Raw genomic sequence first — 20,274 nt, 5'->3', positions numbered from 1 at the left:
GAGCTCGCGTGCTGTTCGTGCTCATTGCTATGCACATGTCTGGAGATGAAAATGAATTATAAATGGATAAACAAAGTGGGGTTTTTTTTGTGTTTTTTTTCTCTCATTCCACTTTTGCATGCCAATAGGAGCAATGGGTGAATACGAGCCCAAAATAGAAGTTCATTTCCCCGACACGGTTCCAGCTGCCAAAGGATCCGTTGTGACGCTGGAGTGCTTCGCTTTGGGGAAGTAAGTACAGTTCCACTGCTTTTTCAATCAAGCGCTCGCCGGTTCTCCCTTCTTTTTTTTTCTCGACTTTTGAGGGCAGGCGAGCTTTTGCCGCCTCCTCTCGCCACCTTTTAAATCATGCTTGTCAAAATCTGTTTAGGGATCACCATTTAAAGGGAAGCTTTTTATAGATGCATTAGAATATAGGCCTAAGGACCCCACATCCAATGTAAAGGGTTGGCTGAGTGACTGTGAAGTAGTCTATGTACTAATACTTAGTATGGGAGAGTTAGTACAGTAAATAGCTGTTTTTAAGAGTATGCCACTACTGATAGCATTTTAAAATATCATAGTTTAAATTGTTTATAGCAAATGTGACATAAAAAAAAAGCATTCAATATTTTGATTTAGCTGATCCTCCCATTTATCCCATTAGTGGATGAGCTATACATGTTTTATTAATTTCCTTATTTTATTATTCTTTTTTTTTTCTTCGCATAGATCCTGACTCTTGTCCCTTCTTCTCACCACCTTTTAAATCATGCTTGTCAAAGTCTGTTTAGGGATCACTATAAAGTAAAGGCAACTTTTTTTTATATTTGTTTAAGATTCTTTTTTTCCCCCTACTTTTTTATTAATTATTTTATTTAATTGCCTAAGGCAATTTTGTTAGTTCATTTGATCTCATTAGTGGATGAGTTATACATGTTTTCCTGACTTACTTACTAAATTCTCTTTATACTGCACAAAAAAAAGAATACAAAATATCAGATCTTCATAAAACAGTGGGTCATTTATTTATTGCATTTTTAATCAAGCCATTCAGCTAATTCTTTAGTGAAGGAGCTATACATGTTTTCATAATTTCCTCCAATAAATTAAAATGTTTTATGTTCAGGCTAACTACCTCCAGTTTTCATAGTCTTTGTACACTGCCACCAAATCGCCACCAAAAAAAAAAAAAACGCTCACAAACTCTAATATTTAGTTGGACGGCCTTTAGCTTTGATTAAGGTACGCATTCGCTGTGGCGTTGTTTCGATAAACTTTTGCAGTGTCACAAGATTTGTTTCACTCCAGTGTTGCATTCATTTTCCACCAAGATCTTGCAGCATTGATGATGATAGAGTCTGACCACTGCACAAAGCCTTCTCCAGCACATCCCTAAGAATCTCAATGAGGTTAAGATCTGGTGAACATCTGGAATCTGTTTATCCAATGACAAATCTGTAATTCTTAACAAAATACATTTTCAAACGAGTGCTGGATGTCAATCTACCCAGATTCTCTGCTGAAAACTGTTTATTTGGGTGAATAAAGCGCTTCAGTTTTGCTAATATTTTATAGTGGTGCTTAGCACTAGTAAACGCCCTCCAACAGAGCTATACTGAGGAATTCTGAGTGTTCCAGTAACCCAGGGCACTATCAGCTAGCGGTTCGTCCCACGTAGCTTGTTTTAACATGGTAAACACTCAGGCCACTAGCACTCTAGTTAGCGGCTAATGCTAATACTGCTCCAGCCTCCATGCTGGAGAAACTTTACTGAAACTCCTGTATAACACTGTACTTCAGCGGAGTGCCTTTACTGCTTCTTACAACCTGACTGGTAGAATTTATACATAAGGTACACTGTCAATTTTTTGGTAAAGTTAAATAATTTTAAGTGCGCCTTATAGTGCAAAAAATATGTTTTTTTTTTTTTAACTCACAAGCAATTCAGCTGATGTTGGTGATCCCATTTGCTAAGAAACTGTACTTTTTTTTCCTGAATAATTTGAGGTTTTGTTTTTTGTGTAACAAAAGGTAACTGTGCCTATAAACTCTCAGTTCTCTTCAAACTGCTAAAAAAACTAAATTTCAGATCTTTATTTTGACTTTCGTTTTTTATCTCACAAGCAATTCAGCTGATTCTTTTGATCCTATTAATGGATGAACTTTACATGTTTTCCTAATTTTCTCCAGTGAATTAAGCCTGCTGTGCGTGTAAATTCACTTCATACTTCTAAAAAAAGAGCAGATCTAAGATCTTCATATAAAAACGGCTCATTTTTTTCGTTCTGCTTTTTCTCACAAGCAATTATGCTGATTCACTTGTCCACTCCCGTTAGTGGATGAGCTATACATGCTTTCCTGATGTTCTCCAGTGAATAAGAAGGCTGTGTTTAAAGCAAAAAGTCTGTTAATGTTCTTCATGCTGCGAAAAAGAGCATCTTAAAGCAGTTTATCTGATTCTGTTGATCCTTTTAGTGAATAAACTAGACATTTTATTCATATCTTCCAGCGGATAAGTCAGAGTCTCAGACTGAGGCTTTTTTGGGGGGAATTTTTGTATTCGTAGCCAATTAATCAGATTTTTTTTTGAGCCCATTAGTCAATGAGCTATACATGTTTTCCTAATTTGCTCTATCGAAGAAGGCAGTGTTTAGAGCCTGTAAATTCTCTTTATACTGCTAAAAAAAAAGAGCAAAATCTTAGATCTTCGTAAAATGGCTTCTCTTGATCCCATTAGTGGATGAACTATACATAGTTTCCTCTAGCAAATAAGGATGCTCTGTTTAAAAAAAAAAAGGCAGAGCCTATAAATGCTCTTCATACTGCTAAAAAGATCAAGAGCTCAGATCTTCGAATAAATAAAAAAAAGTCTCTTTTTGGGATTTTTTTTTCTTTTTTTTTTTTACTCACAAGCAATTTAGCTGATTCTCTTGATCCCATTAGAGGATGAGCTATACATGCTTTCTCACTTTCCTGATGAAGCCCCCCAGAATAGAGTAGATTAAAAAGCAGAAATAGCTGCTTTAGCTGCTTTTAGCGTAGACAAAGGGTCAATTACTGTGTTAGCGGCGTAGCTGTATTAGCATTCCTAATTACCATTGCCTTGTTTGAAGCTACATCACATCTCTCACATTCCCTCTTCCTCTTTGTGTTCCAGTCCAGTTCCTGAGATAACGTGGAGAAGGGCTAACGGGGTGCCGTTTCCCAGCAAAGTGAAGATGAAAAACTCCAATGTTGTTCTGGAGATTCCCAGCTTCCAGCAAGAGGATGCGGGAGGTTATGAGTGTGTGGCAGAGAACAAGATGGGCAAGAACACGGTGAAAGGAAGACTTTCCTTCCATGGTATGTACTATAGGGCTGTGTGGAAATATTGACATATCAAAGTATTGTGATATTTTATTTTGCTATACAGTATCGATTCCCAAAAACACAGTATTGACTTTTAGTTATTAGTTTATCGTATTTTTCGCAATAAACATCTATTTTCTGGTATATTTTAAGGTGCATTATGTGACACTAGAAAGGAACAGGGGTGTCAGCATGTTTTCCTTCTAATTTAGCAGTAGCTGTAAAGCTCAGTTAAGTAAACAAAACTGTAATTCTTTAAAAAATATATATATATTTTCTTTTAAATAAAACGAGTGCTGGATGGTAATCCACGCAGATTTTTCTCCTGAAAACTGTTTATTTGGGTGAGTAAAGCAATATTGTTTATTTGCTGTAAGCTTAGATTTTCAGATTTCTTCAGCTTAGTGTGGTTAGCGGCTAATGCTAATGCTGCTCTAGCAGTGCTAGCCAGGGTTAGCAGCAGGCTACAGGCCAATAATACTCACCTCTGAACGACAAAAGAGCTAGCACTTAGCATGATTAGCAGGTAATGCTAATGCTGCTCCAGCAGTGCTTACTGGAGTTAGTAGAAGGCTACAGGCCGATAATACTCACCTCTGAACGGCAAAAGAGCTATCACTTAGCATGTTTAGCAGGTAATGCTAATGCTGCTCCAGCAGTGCTAACCGGAGTTAGTAGAAGGCTACAGAATGAGAATACTTACCTCTGAACGGCAAAAGAGCTGTGGATCTTTTGCCGCACTTAGCATGGTTAGCAGGTAATGCTAATGCTGCTCCAGCAGTTCTAGCCGGAGTTAGCAGCAGGCTACAGGCCGATAATACTCACCTTTGAATGGCAAAAGAGCTAGAGCTTAGCGCATTTAGTGGATAATGCTAATGCTGCTCCAGCAGTGCTAGCCGGGGTTAGAAGCAGGCTACAGGCCGATAATACTCACCTCTGAACGGCAAAAGAGCTAGCACCTAGCATGGATAGCAGGTAATGCTAATGCTGCTCCAGCAGTGCTAGCTGGGGTTAGTAGTAGGCTACATGCCAATATGCTCACCTCTGAATGTCAAAAGAGCTAGAGCTTAGCACGGTTAACGGCTAATGCTAATACTGCTCCAGAACTAAACTATAACGCTGTACTTCAGTAGTGGCTTTACTGCTCTTTACAACCTGACTGGTAAAAATTCATACATAAGGTGCACTGGATTATAAGACCCACTGATGATTTTTGGGAAAATGAAAGGAATTGAAGTAAAATATGACACATGTATGGATTGGTGTCAGAAAGTGATTGATTGTTATTTGCTGCATTTAAACCACACCCACTAGAGAGCAGTCTGTCGTTAAATGAAACTGTTCTTATTGGATAAAATAGAAAAAAATAATCATACCACCTTGCAGTATTGCAATATATTACCAAATATTGAATCACAACCGCTGTATCGTGATACATATCGTATCGCCAAGTTCTGGGCAATGCCCAGTCCAAGTATGTATGTGGTCCGTGGTTGCATATGCCTTGTCCATGTTTTTTTTTTTTTTTTTTTTCCATAACACGTTAATTTGTTCACTCAGATTTTTCCCCAGACGCATGTGCATTGACTGCATTGCAGAGCTTGTCGTCGGCTTGTTGTTGTTATATTGAGCTTTGGACTCCAAAGCAAGATAACTACGTATTGTCACTCTGTCACGTCTAATTCCTGCCAGTATTTTAGAGCAAGAAACCCTGCCAGTTTTTGCCATTTCATGGGGGCTTTTTCAGTCAATTATTTTCTTTTCAGCGCTTTTCCACTCTGTCTTGACTCGTGTATGGTTTCCATGACCACATGGCTCGGAAGAAAAAGGGAAAAAAAAAAAGGAAAAGACGAGCTTCATATAATTGGTGTTGGCAGCACAGGGTTGTGTGCATTAACAACTGTCAGTGGTGTTAAATGTTGATGGAAACACAATTTAGCTTATTCAGGATTTTGAGAAGGTGGCAAATAGAAGCAGTTTCTTTGTGAAAAATCTAATTAATTACTTACTCGACTGATTAGCATCTGGATGCAAAAACTTCACTTAGGACTGTTGGTAAGTTCTTGGTAAAAGTGTGAGGTTCAGATTCATGCTGGGAGCTTTTAACTGCTGAGTTCTCAGGCTACCCACCTCCAGTGAAAAAAAAAGTAAAGTAGAGTACAGTAAAGTAGAGTAGAGTAGAGATGGTGCTGCATCCATTACATTTACAATGGCTTGCAGTTAAGCTGTACAATATCCGGAAAACAATACATTGTGATATTTTGTTGTTCTTCAAAATGTATTGCAATATTAAAAATACAGGAAAAAATACAGGAATTTCAACATAAGTTCCAACATGTCATGATATTAATAATGCAATTTGTTCTTTAATGGGATAAAAAAAAAATATTGAGTGAATTTATTGTTAATCTGGTGGATATTGTCATGTAAAATGAGAACAGTGTGATTTTTTTTCTTAATATTAACTAGGGGTCGCGAGATCTCGCGAGATTAAAACGAGACGATATTTCTTGTCATGCTTTTACCTGTTTTGCGGAAAAAAAATGTTTAGTGTGGACTTTTTAGGCGGGATCTGGCAACACAGCAGGAGTGCAACTACGCACTGTTTGTGGTGTACACACGTAGAATCGCCCCCGGGGGAGGAGGGGGTGGAGGAGATACGTTCTGTCATTACTAGCCCACCGCGCTCCGCAAAACCAGCAAGCTGATTGTCTGTTTCTCCTGAGAGAAAATGTATTTGGGGCTTTCATTTGGCGCCCCTTTAGTGCAGCGCCCCTATGCGTCACTTAGGCTGCATACCCCCTTTTTAAGTTGTATATCTGGCTGCATTTTGGCTCCAGTGGAAACAATAAACGGTATTTTAGGAGATTTAGGAGAAAAAAACACAAACCATAGTCTTAATATGACTGGTTGTGGTTTGAACTTATTGTTTGCACTATATAAGACCTAGAAAAGTTTTATTTTTATTTTTTATTCTTATAAGTTTTATTCTTATGAGAGAAACCAGTCTGTTAAGTTTGCGTTATATGATTTTGTCAAATAAAACTCTAGTTTTCAAGCCATTTTTCATTTTTGACTTTTCCTAAAAAAAATATTTTTAAATCTCGTCTCGTTCTCGTGAACCCAATATCGTGTCTCGTGTCGTGATATTAGTGTCTCGTCACACCCCTAATGTTAACTAATTTGACATAAAACACAAAACATGCCATGCAGAACAACACAACCAAAGAAGCAGATATAGTTTGCTAGCTAACATTAGCCAGTTAGCACAACAAGCTAATACACTGGAGTAATGGTAATTAAAGTATTTTTGATGTGTCTTAAGCCCTACCTGGACGGGATTAGTTTCTTAGGGGGTCCTGGGGTAATTTTCTCTTTTATGGGGTGTACTCTGGGATTTTATTACCGTCCCGAACGACCATGTATGTGTGTTCTCATACGTCCTCTGAGAAAATTACAGGCTGAATTATCTACTGTTTTTTCGCTGAACTCCGTAGTCCTCCGGTAATTTTATTCCTGTCCAGATGCACGTCTCTGAGTTTCATCTCCTCAAATTTAATAAATTAGCTATTTGGGCACGCGTTTCCACGGAGATCCATGTAAACACAACAGCGAGTGGAAATGGAGGAGCTACTGAACCAATTCCTTACATGACATAGCAATGTCATTTTACAGATAAAGCCAAAAAATCTGCAGTCGGGATGCAAGAGTTTTGTCACTGAGTCCCCCTGAGAAACTAATTCCATCCTGATAGGGCTTTATATTGTGATAAATACGGTAGTATAACTATTATTCTAAGCATTTACTCAAGTTAAAAAGCTTAGTTTAACTGTAATTACTGTACTCTGCTGTATTTACAGTGCACTCATATGAAAAGTAAAAAACAATCAGATTTGTTGACTATATTGTGGATACGGTCACGTAGAAAACATTGAGTAACTGCTTATTTCCTCACAAAGAGGCTTACATAAAGCTCCCAGGTGGTGTAACTGTCAAAGATTTTGTCCCTGCCCTGTGGAGGTACCAACAATGGCGGAAGTAATTGGCCCGGCTTAGAGTAGTGCTGTGCGATGTGGAGTTTGTGAAGCATTAAGTAGAAAAACATCCCTGTACTCAGCATATTTTTGATAGCGTAGTTTAAACGGAGCGCTGCTGTTTTTGCAGAAGCATTATGCCTGTCGTGGTATGCATCAGGTATCATAAAAAAACATAATGTATCATAATGTTGTATTGGGCTCAGGTGTATTAAGCACTGTGTTCTGGCTGGGGGGCTGATTCGCACAGTGAATACACTCCACACTGCTTCGCCTCATCATCTACAGTATCTCATTACCTGCCAACACAGTTTCAAAGTGAGTCCTACTCTGTTTCGTCCATACAGTTTGTTGCGGTAGCCAGACAATGCGTTGTGTTGTCAGGTTACACAATAGGCAGGATGGTTGGGAACTTAACGGTGAGATGTTTACTGGTAGCTTATTGAGAGAATAATAACTGAGAATTATTATATAAACTACAGTTCCTTAACCCTTTAACGTCCTGCCTAACTTTTTTTGACACTACTTATTTGACACTATGGGCCCTGTTTTAATGATCTATAGCGCACCAGGCAATTGCACACTGCAGCTGGATTTAGGGCGTGTCGGTGTGTCTTTGGTATCATGAGGGTGCTAAGAATGCAAAAGGCATGTACTACCATATTTTTTGCAATATAAAGTGCACTTAAAATCCTTTAATTTTCCCAAAAATCATTAGTGTACCATAAGATCCGGTGCGCCTTATGTATGAATTTTACCAGTCAGGTTGTAAGAAGCAGTAAAGTTCAGTTAAGTTCTCCAGTACCGAGACTCTAGACTAGAGCAGTATTAGCGTTAGCCACTAACCACGCTAAGCACTAGCCCTTTTCCGTTCAGAGGTGAATATTATCGGCCTTTAGCCTGCTGCTGACCCCAGCTAGCACTGCAGGAGCATCATTAGCATTACCCACTAACCGCGCTAAGCGCTTGCACTTTCTCCGTTCAGAGGTGAATATTATCTGCCTGTAGCCTGCTGCTAACCTCTGCTAGCACTGCTGGAGCAGCACAGCTCTGACCAATCAGAGGAGACAATGTGCTCACATGGTTTATTGGTGCACATTTTGGTGCATTTAGGTTTATGCCGTTGTGAAACCAAACCAAACAGAGGGAAAAACGCTTCAAATAAACAAATAAACTTATCAACTGATCCGGACCATAGAAACCACCTGTGTGAAAACGCCCTCTTATACTCATTCTATTTATTATTTCTCTACCCAATTTAGTATGCATTCTTTACAAGTTTACAAGTTATCCAAGAGCAGTGTGTAAGACTGGTTGAGGAGAACATGTCTAGGTGCATGAAAACTGTGATTAAAAACCAGGGTTATTCCACCAAATATTGATTTCTAAACTCTTAAAACTTTATGAATATGAACTTGTTTTCTTTAATAATGTTCATTTTACAAGATCAGGAAATGGGAGTCCTAAAAGTCCTAGACTAAATTTTCCTCTCAATGGGAAAATCCCAATTCAAAAAGCTGCGTTGTCCAAGACTAAAGGTAATCCCTGTCTTGCAAACTTCCCTCAAGTGTTTAAACCTCTTAAGCCTGACACAAACAAAATAAAAAGATCAATTGCAGATCAATTCCACTTTCTTTCTTGGTGAGGACGTCAAAGGGTTAAGTCATTTTCTTCATCGCCATTCAGCACGGTTGACAGTGTATATATATAAATATATATCCCACAGGTGATTAACACTTTACTTCCTCTTTCTCTGTCCCTGTTAATCAATATCAGTATACATCCTCCTGTACAAGGGCTTTTTTATTTATTCTTAGCTTCAAGCATTTGTCTAGTATCTCTGACATGTCAGTTTAATCACTGTCAGTTATTTCGCTTGATTGCAGTCCAAATTCTGCATTAATGTAGCCCGGTTTCAAGAGATGAAGTGCATGTTCCAACGCCGCTGCCAAAATCCATTCCAAATGGGGCTGATTCCAGAATAATCATTGGAGCCGGGGCCTGGAGCTCCTTCAGTTATGATTTGCCGCTTTGTGATTGGCTACACCGGAAAGCCCGGGGATGCTATTGTTCACATGTTAGTCCAAAGATTTGTAATTCACCACACTCCTCCGGTTGCATCCAGGCATGGGGCAGAATCTGGCTTTTTAAAGTTTTCCTACGGGCTTTTGTACGACTTATTGGAAAGGTTAGCCGAACATATGCCAAAGCAGCCTTGCGCTGGAAAGGCCTTGCCCCTGAAAGCGGTCTCTGTTCAGCGCTGACGGAGTGAAGGAAGCTACCCTGGATGCAGCTGTGTGCCAACTCAATGTCGAAGCAGGCCAAAGGCTACTGCCGCTCAGGGCTTGAGGTCACCGGCGAATGGGAAAGAGAAGAGATAGCACGGTTTCGCTGAGGGGAGACTGTATGGGGAAGTGTAGGTGTTGATAATGAAATCGCATGGTGTATTGATGTACTCATTAATTATGATTCAGCTGGGTTTACGAAGGGCAGATGTGCTGCAAACAATGTATGTCAGCATGCTAGGAACAGTCTGCATCTCATAATTTGTTTGCTTGTCATCTGTGTTTAGGTATATACTGTGTTTGTGTGTACTGTTTTACATGATTTTACTGCATTCAGTAGTGACAAGAGCATTTGTGATTTCAGGATGTTGGATGATTATTGCGTCATCTCATTATCTACACATCATCCAAACAGTACCAAATGAGCACAAGCCTATTTTATTGGTTGTATTGGTAGAATGCATGGATTAGAAAGGGTGTCCACAAATGTTTGGACACATCAGACACCAGTCAGCGTGACCTAGGTGTGGCGTTACATTTTTTCTAACTTCATAACAGCTAGTGGATTCAAGGAGATTTATTGTCATTTGCATCACATGTGGTACATGAGCTAAGAGCTGTTGTTAAAATAGGTAATATTGATAAAATAAGATAACAAAATAAAATAACACAATAAAAATAGAATAGAACAAAATAGACAAAGATAAATACACAAAAAATAAATAGGGAGAGTAGGCAGGTAGAAGCAACATGAAGTCCAGAAAGTGCTGGGAGGTATAACAGGTATACCGGAGGGGAAATTAAACCTGCATTTTTCACATACTGCCATACTGTAAGAATGTAGAACAGCACCGCCAAAAAAGCAGATAACAAGCTAATACACTGGAGTAATGGTAGCTCAGCTCTGTGGAGTCGAATGCTCTGTCTGACCTGGAGAAAAATCAGAACAGCACTTTATCTGAGGAGCTCCTGCTGACACAGACCCCCCCCCCCCCCCCCCCCCCCCCCCCCAGACGAGCCCAGAATCAGTCCTGGGTTCAGAATCACTTATTTCAAGTGATAAAAGTCCCTAAAACTCTGGATATGAGGTGAAAAAACTCCAAGAGCAGTAACTATAACCCTCTTTAAATATATTAATACTGTATCTTGAAGAATACTTTTAACGTAGAATGAACTGTATTTATTTGTTAACTGGATAAAGAAGGAAATTGTTGCTGCTTTTAATACTGTAATGCCTCTAATGGCTTCAAGAATAACATATTGCAAATTGATATTACTTGTGAAATAGAACATTTGAGAAATATTTTTATGAATACTTACAATCGGAGTATTTTAGGTTTGTTTATAGTGTTTATGGAACAATTTAAAATATTTAGTTTTGTAAAGGAAGCCGTGTTAATATTGTTGGTGTATTACTTTTTAAGGTGTATTGTTTACATTCTTTTTGCTAATGAAGTTTGATTTCTTCCTTAATTTGAAACAAAGCAAAAAAATAAATACAAAATAAAATATAAAAAAATCCATGATTTACGGCGAAACCGTGAGAATCTTGAAAAATACCATGATATACATTTTTGGTCATACCGCCTATTACTAGTATCAGCCAATCAAACCATAATGTCTGTGATAGTTTATGTAACATTGCACATCTTTTTAGAACACATTGGTGCATCTCAGTGTTTCTCAGTGTTTCTAATAATTTATATATTTTATAAATATTATAAATATTTTTAATAATACAGAGCACTCAAGAAACGTGTCTTTTGCTTCTCGCCATGTCGTACCATGCACGTTGTACCATACATCTGTAATTGGTGGATTTTTGCGTCGGTCTATGTCTTATGTACAACTCAATTGAACAGTCAGGAAATCTTTACTTACTTTATAGTAGAATTGTGGAACAACTTGCATCATTGGCAAGGCAAAGAATCAGGCACAGGGACGTGATAGACTCTTCTTCGTAGCCACATGTAAATCACAAAGGATCTCGCCATGAGATGCAGTTAAAAGGACAGACCCTACAGATTAAGGAACCATAATTCTGTGATGTGTTATGGCAGAGACATTAATAAAAAAAAAAATGAAACTTTGAATTTGGCATCCCGGGGCATTCATTAATCCCAGGGCATTCATGTAAATTTAAAAAAGCCTTTAAACCGCCCTTTAAATTTTAGCCATTGCGATTTCCCACTTCCTAGCTACAAATAGCTAAAATTAACTTGCTTCAAATAAACAGTGCCATATAACCATGGCATTGTAAACCATTTCAACATTCAACAAGCAGATGGTCTACATCTGTTTACCAACTCGACAGCAACAAGTGTGACAGAGATATATGTACAGATTTAATTTAGCTACGAATGTGATAATGCATTGACATTCAAAAAGTTTCAGTGCACTGAAGTTTTGATCACTGCAATGACCGATGTGCTTATATATACTTTCATAGGTTCAACAGCCTTAACCTGGCAACCCAAATAAGCTTTTGGGGAGAAGAGGGCTTGGGAGTCAGCTCTCTCCAAGGTTTTAATATTGAACTGCAGTAAACATTTAATGCACTTGCTATGATTTAGTACATATTTCTCCTTTAAGATCCAGATTTAGAGACCTCTGCCATAGACACTTCTGGTACCGCTTCATCACTACAATTCCCAGAAAGCATCTTCCAGGCTCATGTGTTTGGACTCACAGACTATTAGGAATATTAAGATTGCTTTCTTCTGTGGCTTCTGTGACGTCTTTCTATTACAGCTGACTGTTTTTTTATTTTATTTCTCATTTAGTTGTTTAATATAATCAATAGATTAAGGGTTTACTTGGTTGTTTTTCAACATTTAAAAGCGAAACTGATGCAGAACTGATATATGTCTGTTTGGATAAATGATAACTTCACCTCTGTTCTGCGCTGGTAGGTTAGGCAGAGCCTCTGTAGCATTTGTGGAGGAGGGGGTGGTCCGTGTATAAATGCGCTGTGTGTCATTAGCATAACAATGGGCATTAAGTGGATCACAGCACGGGAGCTGAGCATTGAGACTTTGAGTTGCCGTGTGGAAAATATTGTAGTTTTAGTCATTCTAGTGTTAAAAACCATGTTTGTAAAGGTTTTTTTGACCTTGAAAGGCGTTTTCACACCTGCAGTTCGTCTCTTTGGTCTGAATCAGTTGATGAGTTTGTTTACTTGGAGCATTTTCTCACTGTGTTTGGTTTGGTTTCACACAGGCACTAACCTAAAAGCACCAAAATGCGCACCAATAAACCACACAAACACAGTGTTTCCTCTGATTGGTCAGAGCCGTCTGGTGCGGGAGCAAGAAAGTAAATATAGCAAAAAAAAAAAAGTTCAGTGTTCCAGCGCATATATCTGTGCAGTGTGAATCTGCTTTTAACACAGAATGCTGAAATGCTTTTAAACAGTGTTTTCAATAGGATGTGCAGCACAGATTTACACGTTGTAAACGTGGAGTTTCGTAGCTGCAAGCAGTGAATGCAGCACAGAACGCGCGTGTAAACAGCATGGAGCAGAGACAGCGTTTGTGTTAGTGTTATCTGGCTAATATATCAGATTAAACTGCGCCTTATCAACAGTTTAGCTCAAATAAAAGGAGTTTATTTGATAGCTGTGTCAGATTGAGACCGGATCACGTTCTCACCACATGTGAACCAGCTCCAGAATTCTGTTTGGTCTGGTTTTACACACAAACAAACCTAAACTCACCAAAATGAGCACGTTGTCTCCTTTTATGAGTTAGCTCTGTCTGGCGCAGGAGAAAGTAAATATAGCGAGAAGATTCTGTGTTCCACTGTGTATATCTGTGCAGTGTAAAGCTGCTTTCACACAGAACACTGAAATGCTTTTAAACACAGCATTTTTTTTATTTTTTTTTTTATAGTTTAATTTCTAAATTTTCCCATTTTCTCCCCAATTTACACAGCCAATTACCCAACTCACTCATTCGGACCCCCCCTATCACTAGTGATGCCCCAACACACCAGGAGAGTGAAGACTAACACATGCTTCCTCCGATACATGTGAAGACAGCCACCGCTTCTTTTCGAGCTGCTGCTGATGCAGCATTACCGATTAGCCAGCGTGCTTGGAGGAAAGCACAGCGGCTCCGGTACATCAGCTCACAGATGCCCTGTGCTGCAGATATCACCATAGGAGTGATCTGGGGAGAGAGCGCCATCTACCCACCCAGAGGGAGCAGGGCCAATTTTGCTCCCTCTAACGCCGCAGCTTGATGGCAAAGCTGCATGAACGGGGGTTTGAACCTGCGACCTCCTGCTCATAGTGGCAGCGCTTTAGACCACTGGACCACTCGGCGCCCAAACACAGAATTTTTATTAGGTCGTGCTTCGCAGATGTGCACATAGTAAACGTAGAGTTTTGTAGCTGCAAGCAGTGAATGCAGCACAGACTGCATGTGTAAACAGCATGGAGCAGAAACTTTGGGGGTTTTATAGCAGTGGTAATTAGCATTATCTGGCTAAAATAGCAGATTAAACTTTGCCTTATTAGCAGTCTAGCTCAAATAAAATATGTATATTTGATATCTGGGTCGGATTGAGACCAGATCATGTTCTCACCACAAGCGAACTACTCCAGAATTCTGTTTGGTCTGGTTTCACAACCTAAACACACCAAAATGTGCACCCATAAACCACACAAGCATGCTGTCTCCTCTTATTGGCCAGAGCTGTCTGGCGCAGGAGCAAGAAAGTGAATATAGCGAAAAGATTCTGTGTTTCAGCGCGTATATCTGTGCAGTATAAAGTTTTGTAGCAGCGTTTGTTTCTATCTGTGGTAATTCGATTAAACTGCGCCTTATCAGCAGTTAAGCTCAAATAAAAGGAGTTTATTTGTTATCTGGATCGCATTGAGACCAGATCAAGCGAACCGTTTCAGAATTCGTTTGGGACCGGTTGAGATGACTGTTTTCACACCTGCTCAATCAAACCAGACTAAGGGTACAAACAAACCAGGGTCTGTTTTAACTGGACCAAATAATCCTGGTGCTCTACACATCTTTGTCACAAACACTGTTCTTTATGGAACCAAAAATCCTTTTTCTATGGCATCCCTCAAAGAACCGTCTGAAGCCCTTTTATTTTATTAGAGTGTAGATCTCCTTTTATGATTCAATACTACCAGCAGTGATAGAGGCTAGTGAAGGCTAATGCACACTTTCTCCAACACACAAGTAGCACCACTACAGCTTTTCATCTTCTCCACATCTTAGCGCAACATCACGTGTCTGAATATATGAATATTGAGGTCCATTGAGGGGGAAGGTAGGTTACAGCCCATTAGCTCTTGCCAGCAGACATGCAACCAGACCTGACCTTTGCCACGAAGGGAGGGAATTTAGTCGTTAGGCTTCACAGGGTCACTATATTGCTCTTCAATTCATTACCCATCTGTAGGGCCGGAGGATACCCTTGGAGATAAGGGTGTATTGACCAAATCGTATATATTGACCACTTACCTTCACTTCTTTTCTTTTTGAATACTGTCCTCTCTTTTTATAACGCCACCACTTCCACTTAACGTTCGCAGGTCAGCACCACTGTCATTGAGATGTGGAGCACAAGGCGGGCACTTGAGCTCTATATTATTTATCCTGGCCTCAGGAGCACACATCACTCATCTGTCCCAAGACATAAAACATAGTCTCAGCAATTACTCGGCCATACTTTGTTGTAGCTTTCCACGGAAGATCAATACTGACTGTAGGCTCGGCTGGAAGATCAATATAGCACATAGCCTCCACTTGAAAGGTTTGCTTGTTTCCAAGGAGTGAATAGTAAACATATTTATTGATATAGCCAGAGCATTGCTTTAAAAGAAAATGCTCACAAAAAATATGAGAAATTGGCCGTTCTGCAGAAACGTTCAGTTTTGGAATATAAAATGTGTTCATTTATTTTCCTTTACTTTTTTAACATTTAAAGATTTAAAGACTATTTTATTGTCTGTGTGATACTTGGGGTGGAATACATTAGGATTCTCACAATACGATGTTATTACAATACGATGTTGTCACAATACGTTGACCACGATAACGATGATAATGTGATACATTTACTAAACATAAAAAATACTTCATATTCAAACTTTATGAATATGAACTTGTTTTCTTTGCATTATTTGAGGTCTGAAAGCTTTGCGTCTTTTTAGGTATTTCAGCCATTTCTCATTTTCTGCACAAAATAGATGCTCTAAATGACAATATTTTTATTTGGAATTTGGGAGAAATGTTGTCTGTAGTTCATAGAATAAAACAATAATGTTCATTTTACTCAAACATAAACCTAAAAATAGCAAAATCACAGAAACTAATTCAGAAACTGAAGTGGTCTCTTGAATTTTTTCCAGAGCTGTAGCTTTAAAGGCGTAGAAAAGAAATGGGCGTTTCCGGGAAAAAATGACCCTGCATTTTACTTTTCTAGTAATTATATATGTGGTTTGGAAACCAGGTTAAAAGCAGTTCAATTACCTTGACAGATCTATCAGCGCCCTAAACAGATCAATCATTTAAGTGCTTAGTTGCCACAAAAACATGCACACACAAAGACCCCGAGATTGCAGCTGAAGACCTTTTGTTTAGCTGACTGGATATTGATCATGGCAAATCATCTCGTGTGCCTCCTAGAACGTTACGCTTTGGATTAGCGGCGCTTTCCTGATATGTGATACAATAGAGTCAGGTGGGGGGTGGGAGCTGATATCCCCAAGAGAAGTCTGGCAACAAAGCTGCTCTCAGAAAAGACTAGCAATTGCTGCAGAGAACATTTGCATGGAGGAATCTATTAGGCGTAATTGCTTGGAACTTGTCACTTTTTTGTGTACAATACATTTCACAGCTCCCGACTAGCTAATAAGCACAGTAAATGAGTTTTTAGCCAGAACACAGAGCTGGCAGCCTCCAGGAAAGCATGAACGCTAGAGCTGGACAATAAGGAAAGAATGCCAATATTGGAATCATTTGTCCGGACATTATGATTGTAAAACACAGTGAAATATGTTTGCAAATTTAATAATGTTACTTGGTTTAAAAAATTCTGCTTGTACATAGTGATTCAAAAGTCGCAGGACATCCATTTAATGTAGAAACAAAAAGGAAAATTACAAATCTGAATATCTCAAAAATTAATGAGCGATGGGCCTATATTTTAGGCTATTTCAGGAACATGGCCGCCATCTTGAAACATGCCATGTTCTGTTTTGGAAACAAAAGGGTGTACTGGGACTTTTGAAGCACCCTAGATGTACTAGTGCATCTCAAAAGATTTGAATATTTTTTTTATGTATAAATGAAGTGCTGTAAGATTTTGCAGAAAAAACACTACGCTGACTTTGGACTTGATATAACACAGTGGACCAACACCAGCAGATGACATGCCTCTCCAAACCATCACTGATCATCAGTAAATGTTTGCATTTCATTTAGAAATCAAGGCATCAGAGTCTGAAGGAGGAAGAGTGGAGAGACACACAGTCCAAACTGCTTGAGGTCTAGTGGGAAGTTTCCACAATCAGTGATGGTTTGGAGAGACATGTCATCTGCTGGTGTTGATCCACTGTGTTATATCAAGTACAAAGTCAGTGCAGTGTTTTCCCAGACATTCTTACCGTATATCATGCTTCCCTCTGCTGACAGCTTTTATGAAGATGCAGATTTCATTTTCCAGCAGGACTTGGCAGCCTTAAGCTAAGCTAAGCTAAATAAACAAAATTGTAATTCTTAAAAAAAGTCAAACAAGTGTTGGATTTTAATCTGAACAGATTTCTCTCCCGAAAACTGTTTATTTGGGTGAGTAAAGCGCTTCTGTTTATTTACAGCAAGCTTAGATTTTCAGATTTTCACTAAAGCTGGGTGCAGCAGCATTAGCATTAGCCACAGCTAGCTCTAGTAAATGCCGCCCGACAGAGCTACACTGAGCTACACTGAGGAACCTTGAGTGTTCCAGTAAGACAGGGTAATATTAGCTAGCGGTTTATCCCACATAGCTTGTTTTAACACGATAAACACGCAGACTACATGCCGATATACTCACCTCTGGACGGAGAAAAAGGGCTAGTGCTTAGCGCAGTTAGCAGGTAATGCTAACTGCAGAGAAAGAGCAGAGAAAAAGGCCCACTGCCGATTTTTGGGAAAATTAAGGGATTTAAAGGGTGCCTGAAAGTGTGAAAAATATGGTACATAAAATCGAAGTAAAAGCAAAGATTACTTTTTAGGCACTCAATAGAATGGGGTTGAAAGAGTATAACTATGCTGTCTAGCAGTCGGGATTAACCACAACACAAGGGGGTAGTTTGCCTAATCTTGGACTACACAGCATTTTGAATAGAGTTTTCCTAACCATTTAAAAAGGAAAATTTAGTCAACGCCTAGGCTGAATCCCTGTCTAAGAACCTGATCCTAAATCAACTACAATCTGATACAAATCTTTGTGTTTTTGATAATCAGTGGTAAAATTTGCTAAATATAATATTGTGGTACTCTAAGTATTTAGAGATCCTGCACACATACAACACATTGTAATAAACAGCTTCATAACTTGTCTTATGTTCTTTTTAATCACCAGCCAAACCTCAGTGGGTGCAGACCATGAAGGACAGTGCCTTGTCGATCGAGGAGAGGCTGTTTTGGGAATGTAAAGCCAATGGAAAGCCCAAACCTTCATACAGCTGGCTCAGGAATGGAGAGCTGCTCACCACAGAGGTAAAGTAACACCATCAATCTGGGGGTCATGTGATGATCATGGTTACTGATGTAACAATAGTGTAAAATAGTGCATTTTTGGAATGTTGTAATTGCCGGCATGTATGTAACTTAAATGAATAACAAATGAAATGATGTTGAGCAGACAAAACATGAAATACTGTATCTCGAGTTGTAATAATATTGTATACAGTAAAAAATATTAATATAAGAAATAATGCAAGTTTGTTAGTGATGTCAATCGATTAAAAAATGTTTCTGATTAATCACAACAAATCAGTGATTAACTGCGATTAATCGCACTTGTTCTTCTTTAAACACAAGTATTTATAGTAGATATTTAAATGTAAATAAAAGAATGAATGTAAGAAATATAAAATGCATTTATATTCATATTAGTGGTGTCAATTAAAATACTAGTATATACTTGTATGTTTGAGGGGAGATAAAAAAACAAGGTGGGGCACTGAAATAAAGACTGCATAGTAAATGTAATATAATAAGCTATATTTACTTTACATTATTATAAACATCTCAGCTTGGTTGTAAAAAAATCCGAATTAGAACTTAATTTTCTGAGTGTAAAAGAGCATTTCACACCTGTAGTTTGGTTTCTATGGTTGATGAGTTCATTTATTTGGAGCGTTTTCTCCCTCTGTTTGGTTTAGTTTCACACAGGCATAAGCCGAAACCCACCAACATGCGCACCGATAAACCACGCAAGCACATTGCCTCCTCTGATTGGTCAGAGCTGTCTGGTGCGCGAGCAAGAAAGTAAATATAGTGAGAAGATTCTGTGTTCCAGCGCATGTATCTGTGCATTGTGAAGCTGCTTTAACACTAAATGCTAAAAGAGAAATGTGCCGCGACTGTGAGCAGTGAGCTCTGCACATGCTGCTCTCTTAGCGTGTTAACAGCATGGAGCAGCAAAGACAGTGTTTGTTCATAGCACTATATTATCTGGCTAATATATCAGATTAAACTGTGACTCATCAGCAGTTTAGCTCAGTTAAAAAGAGTATATTTGATAGCTGGGTCGGATCGAGACCAGATCACGTAGCTAGCGAAAAAAAAGTCTGCTTGTTGGGTGGGGCGGATTGCAGCGAAAGTTGAGGGTCAAATATGGTGGTGTAAAAAAGAAATAATAGCGCATTACTGATTCCAAATTTATCGCATGCATTAACACTTTAACGTTGATTTTTTTTTCATTTATTTATTTTTTGATGCATTTTCCATTTTGTCCCAAGGTTTTTAGAGCCGTGTACTACTGCACTGTACTCCAGCAAACAGACATGGCTGATTTTTACTTGTCAACATGAATGATGAATGACTGTGTTCACATTCACACAATAGCGCAGCATAATCATAATCTGTCAAAAGCAGTTTTCATACCTAGTTTGTTTTCTAAAGACTGTGTGAGTTTGTTTGTTATTTCAGACACTCTGCATTTTTTATTTGGTTAGGCTGGATTCAGGCTGCAGTCACTGAAGTGCACCAGACAATACACACCAATGTCCATTGTGTTCTTTGATTGGCCAGAAATTTGGCAGTGATACAAACACTTTGTTACATGCGCTGTTTGTATTTTGACGTTCAGCAGCAAATAAAATCCAGGTCTGTTGATTACATGGAGAATATATATCTGATAAAAAATGGATTACCTCCACTTGCTGTTGCATGAAAACAGACACTTCACATCTTCATCTTTGACAATCAGCATAACAGTGCTTATTTGATGTGCATTTCTTACGATTGTTTTCACTGCTGTCCACTAACAAAAGCTTGTTGGATTTCGGTGTTTGTTGCAGACCGTCGTAAAAAATGCATTTCCACTGGCAGCAAACTAAACCACAGCTTGCTTGAAAACAGGCCAAGACCCATGTTTCTTAGAGAGAGGGG

The 20,274-nt window shown here is 38.8% G+C and overlaps 1 protein-coding gene across 1 annotated transcript in view; it reads left to right on the top strand.

The window, feature by feature from the left end:
• Positions 1–20,274, top strand: part of cntn3a.2 (contactin 3a, tandem duplicate 2) — a 167,982-nt gene that overhangs the window by 78,659 nt on the left and 69,049 nt on the right. Inside the window, exons 7-9 of the mRNA XM_022677584.2 lie at positions 129–231; positions 3,140–3,324; positions 18,239–18,375. Coding sequence (XP_022533305.2) covers positions 129–231; positions 3,140–3,324; positions 18,239–18,375 — 425 coding nt within the window. The remainder of the gene's footprint in view (positions 1–128; positions 232–3,139; positions 3,325–18,238; positions 18,376–20,274) is intronic.

The sequence above is a fragment of the Astyanax mexicanus genome, chromosome 13 (assembly GCF_023375975.1).
Source record: "Astyanax mexicanus isolate ESR-SI-001 chromosome 13, AstMex3_surface, whole genome shotgun sequence".
Classification (NCBI taxonomy): Eukaryota; Metazoa; Chordata; class Actinopteri; order Characiformes; family Acestrorhamphidae; genus Astyanax; species Astyanax mexicanus.
The sequence above is the reverse complement of the archived record's forward strand: the minus strand, read 5'-3'. Positions and strand labels throughout refer to the sequence as shown.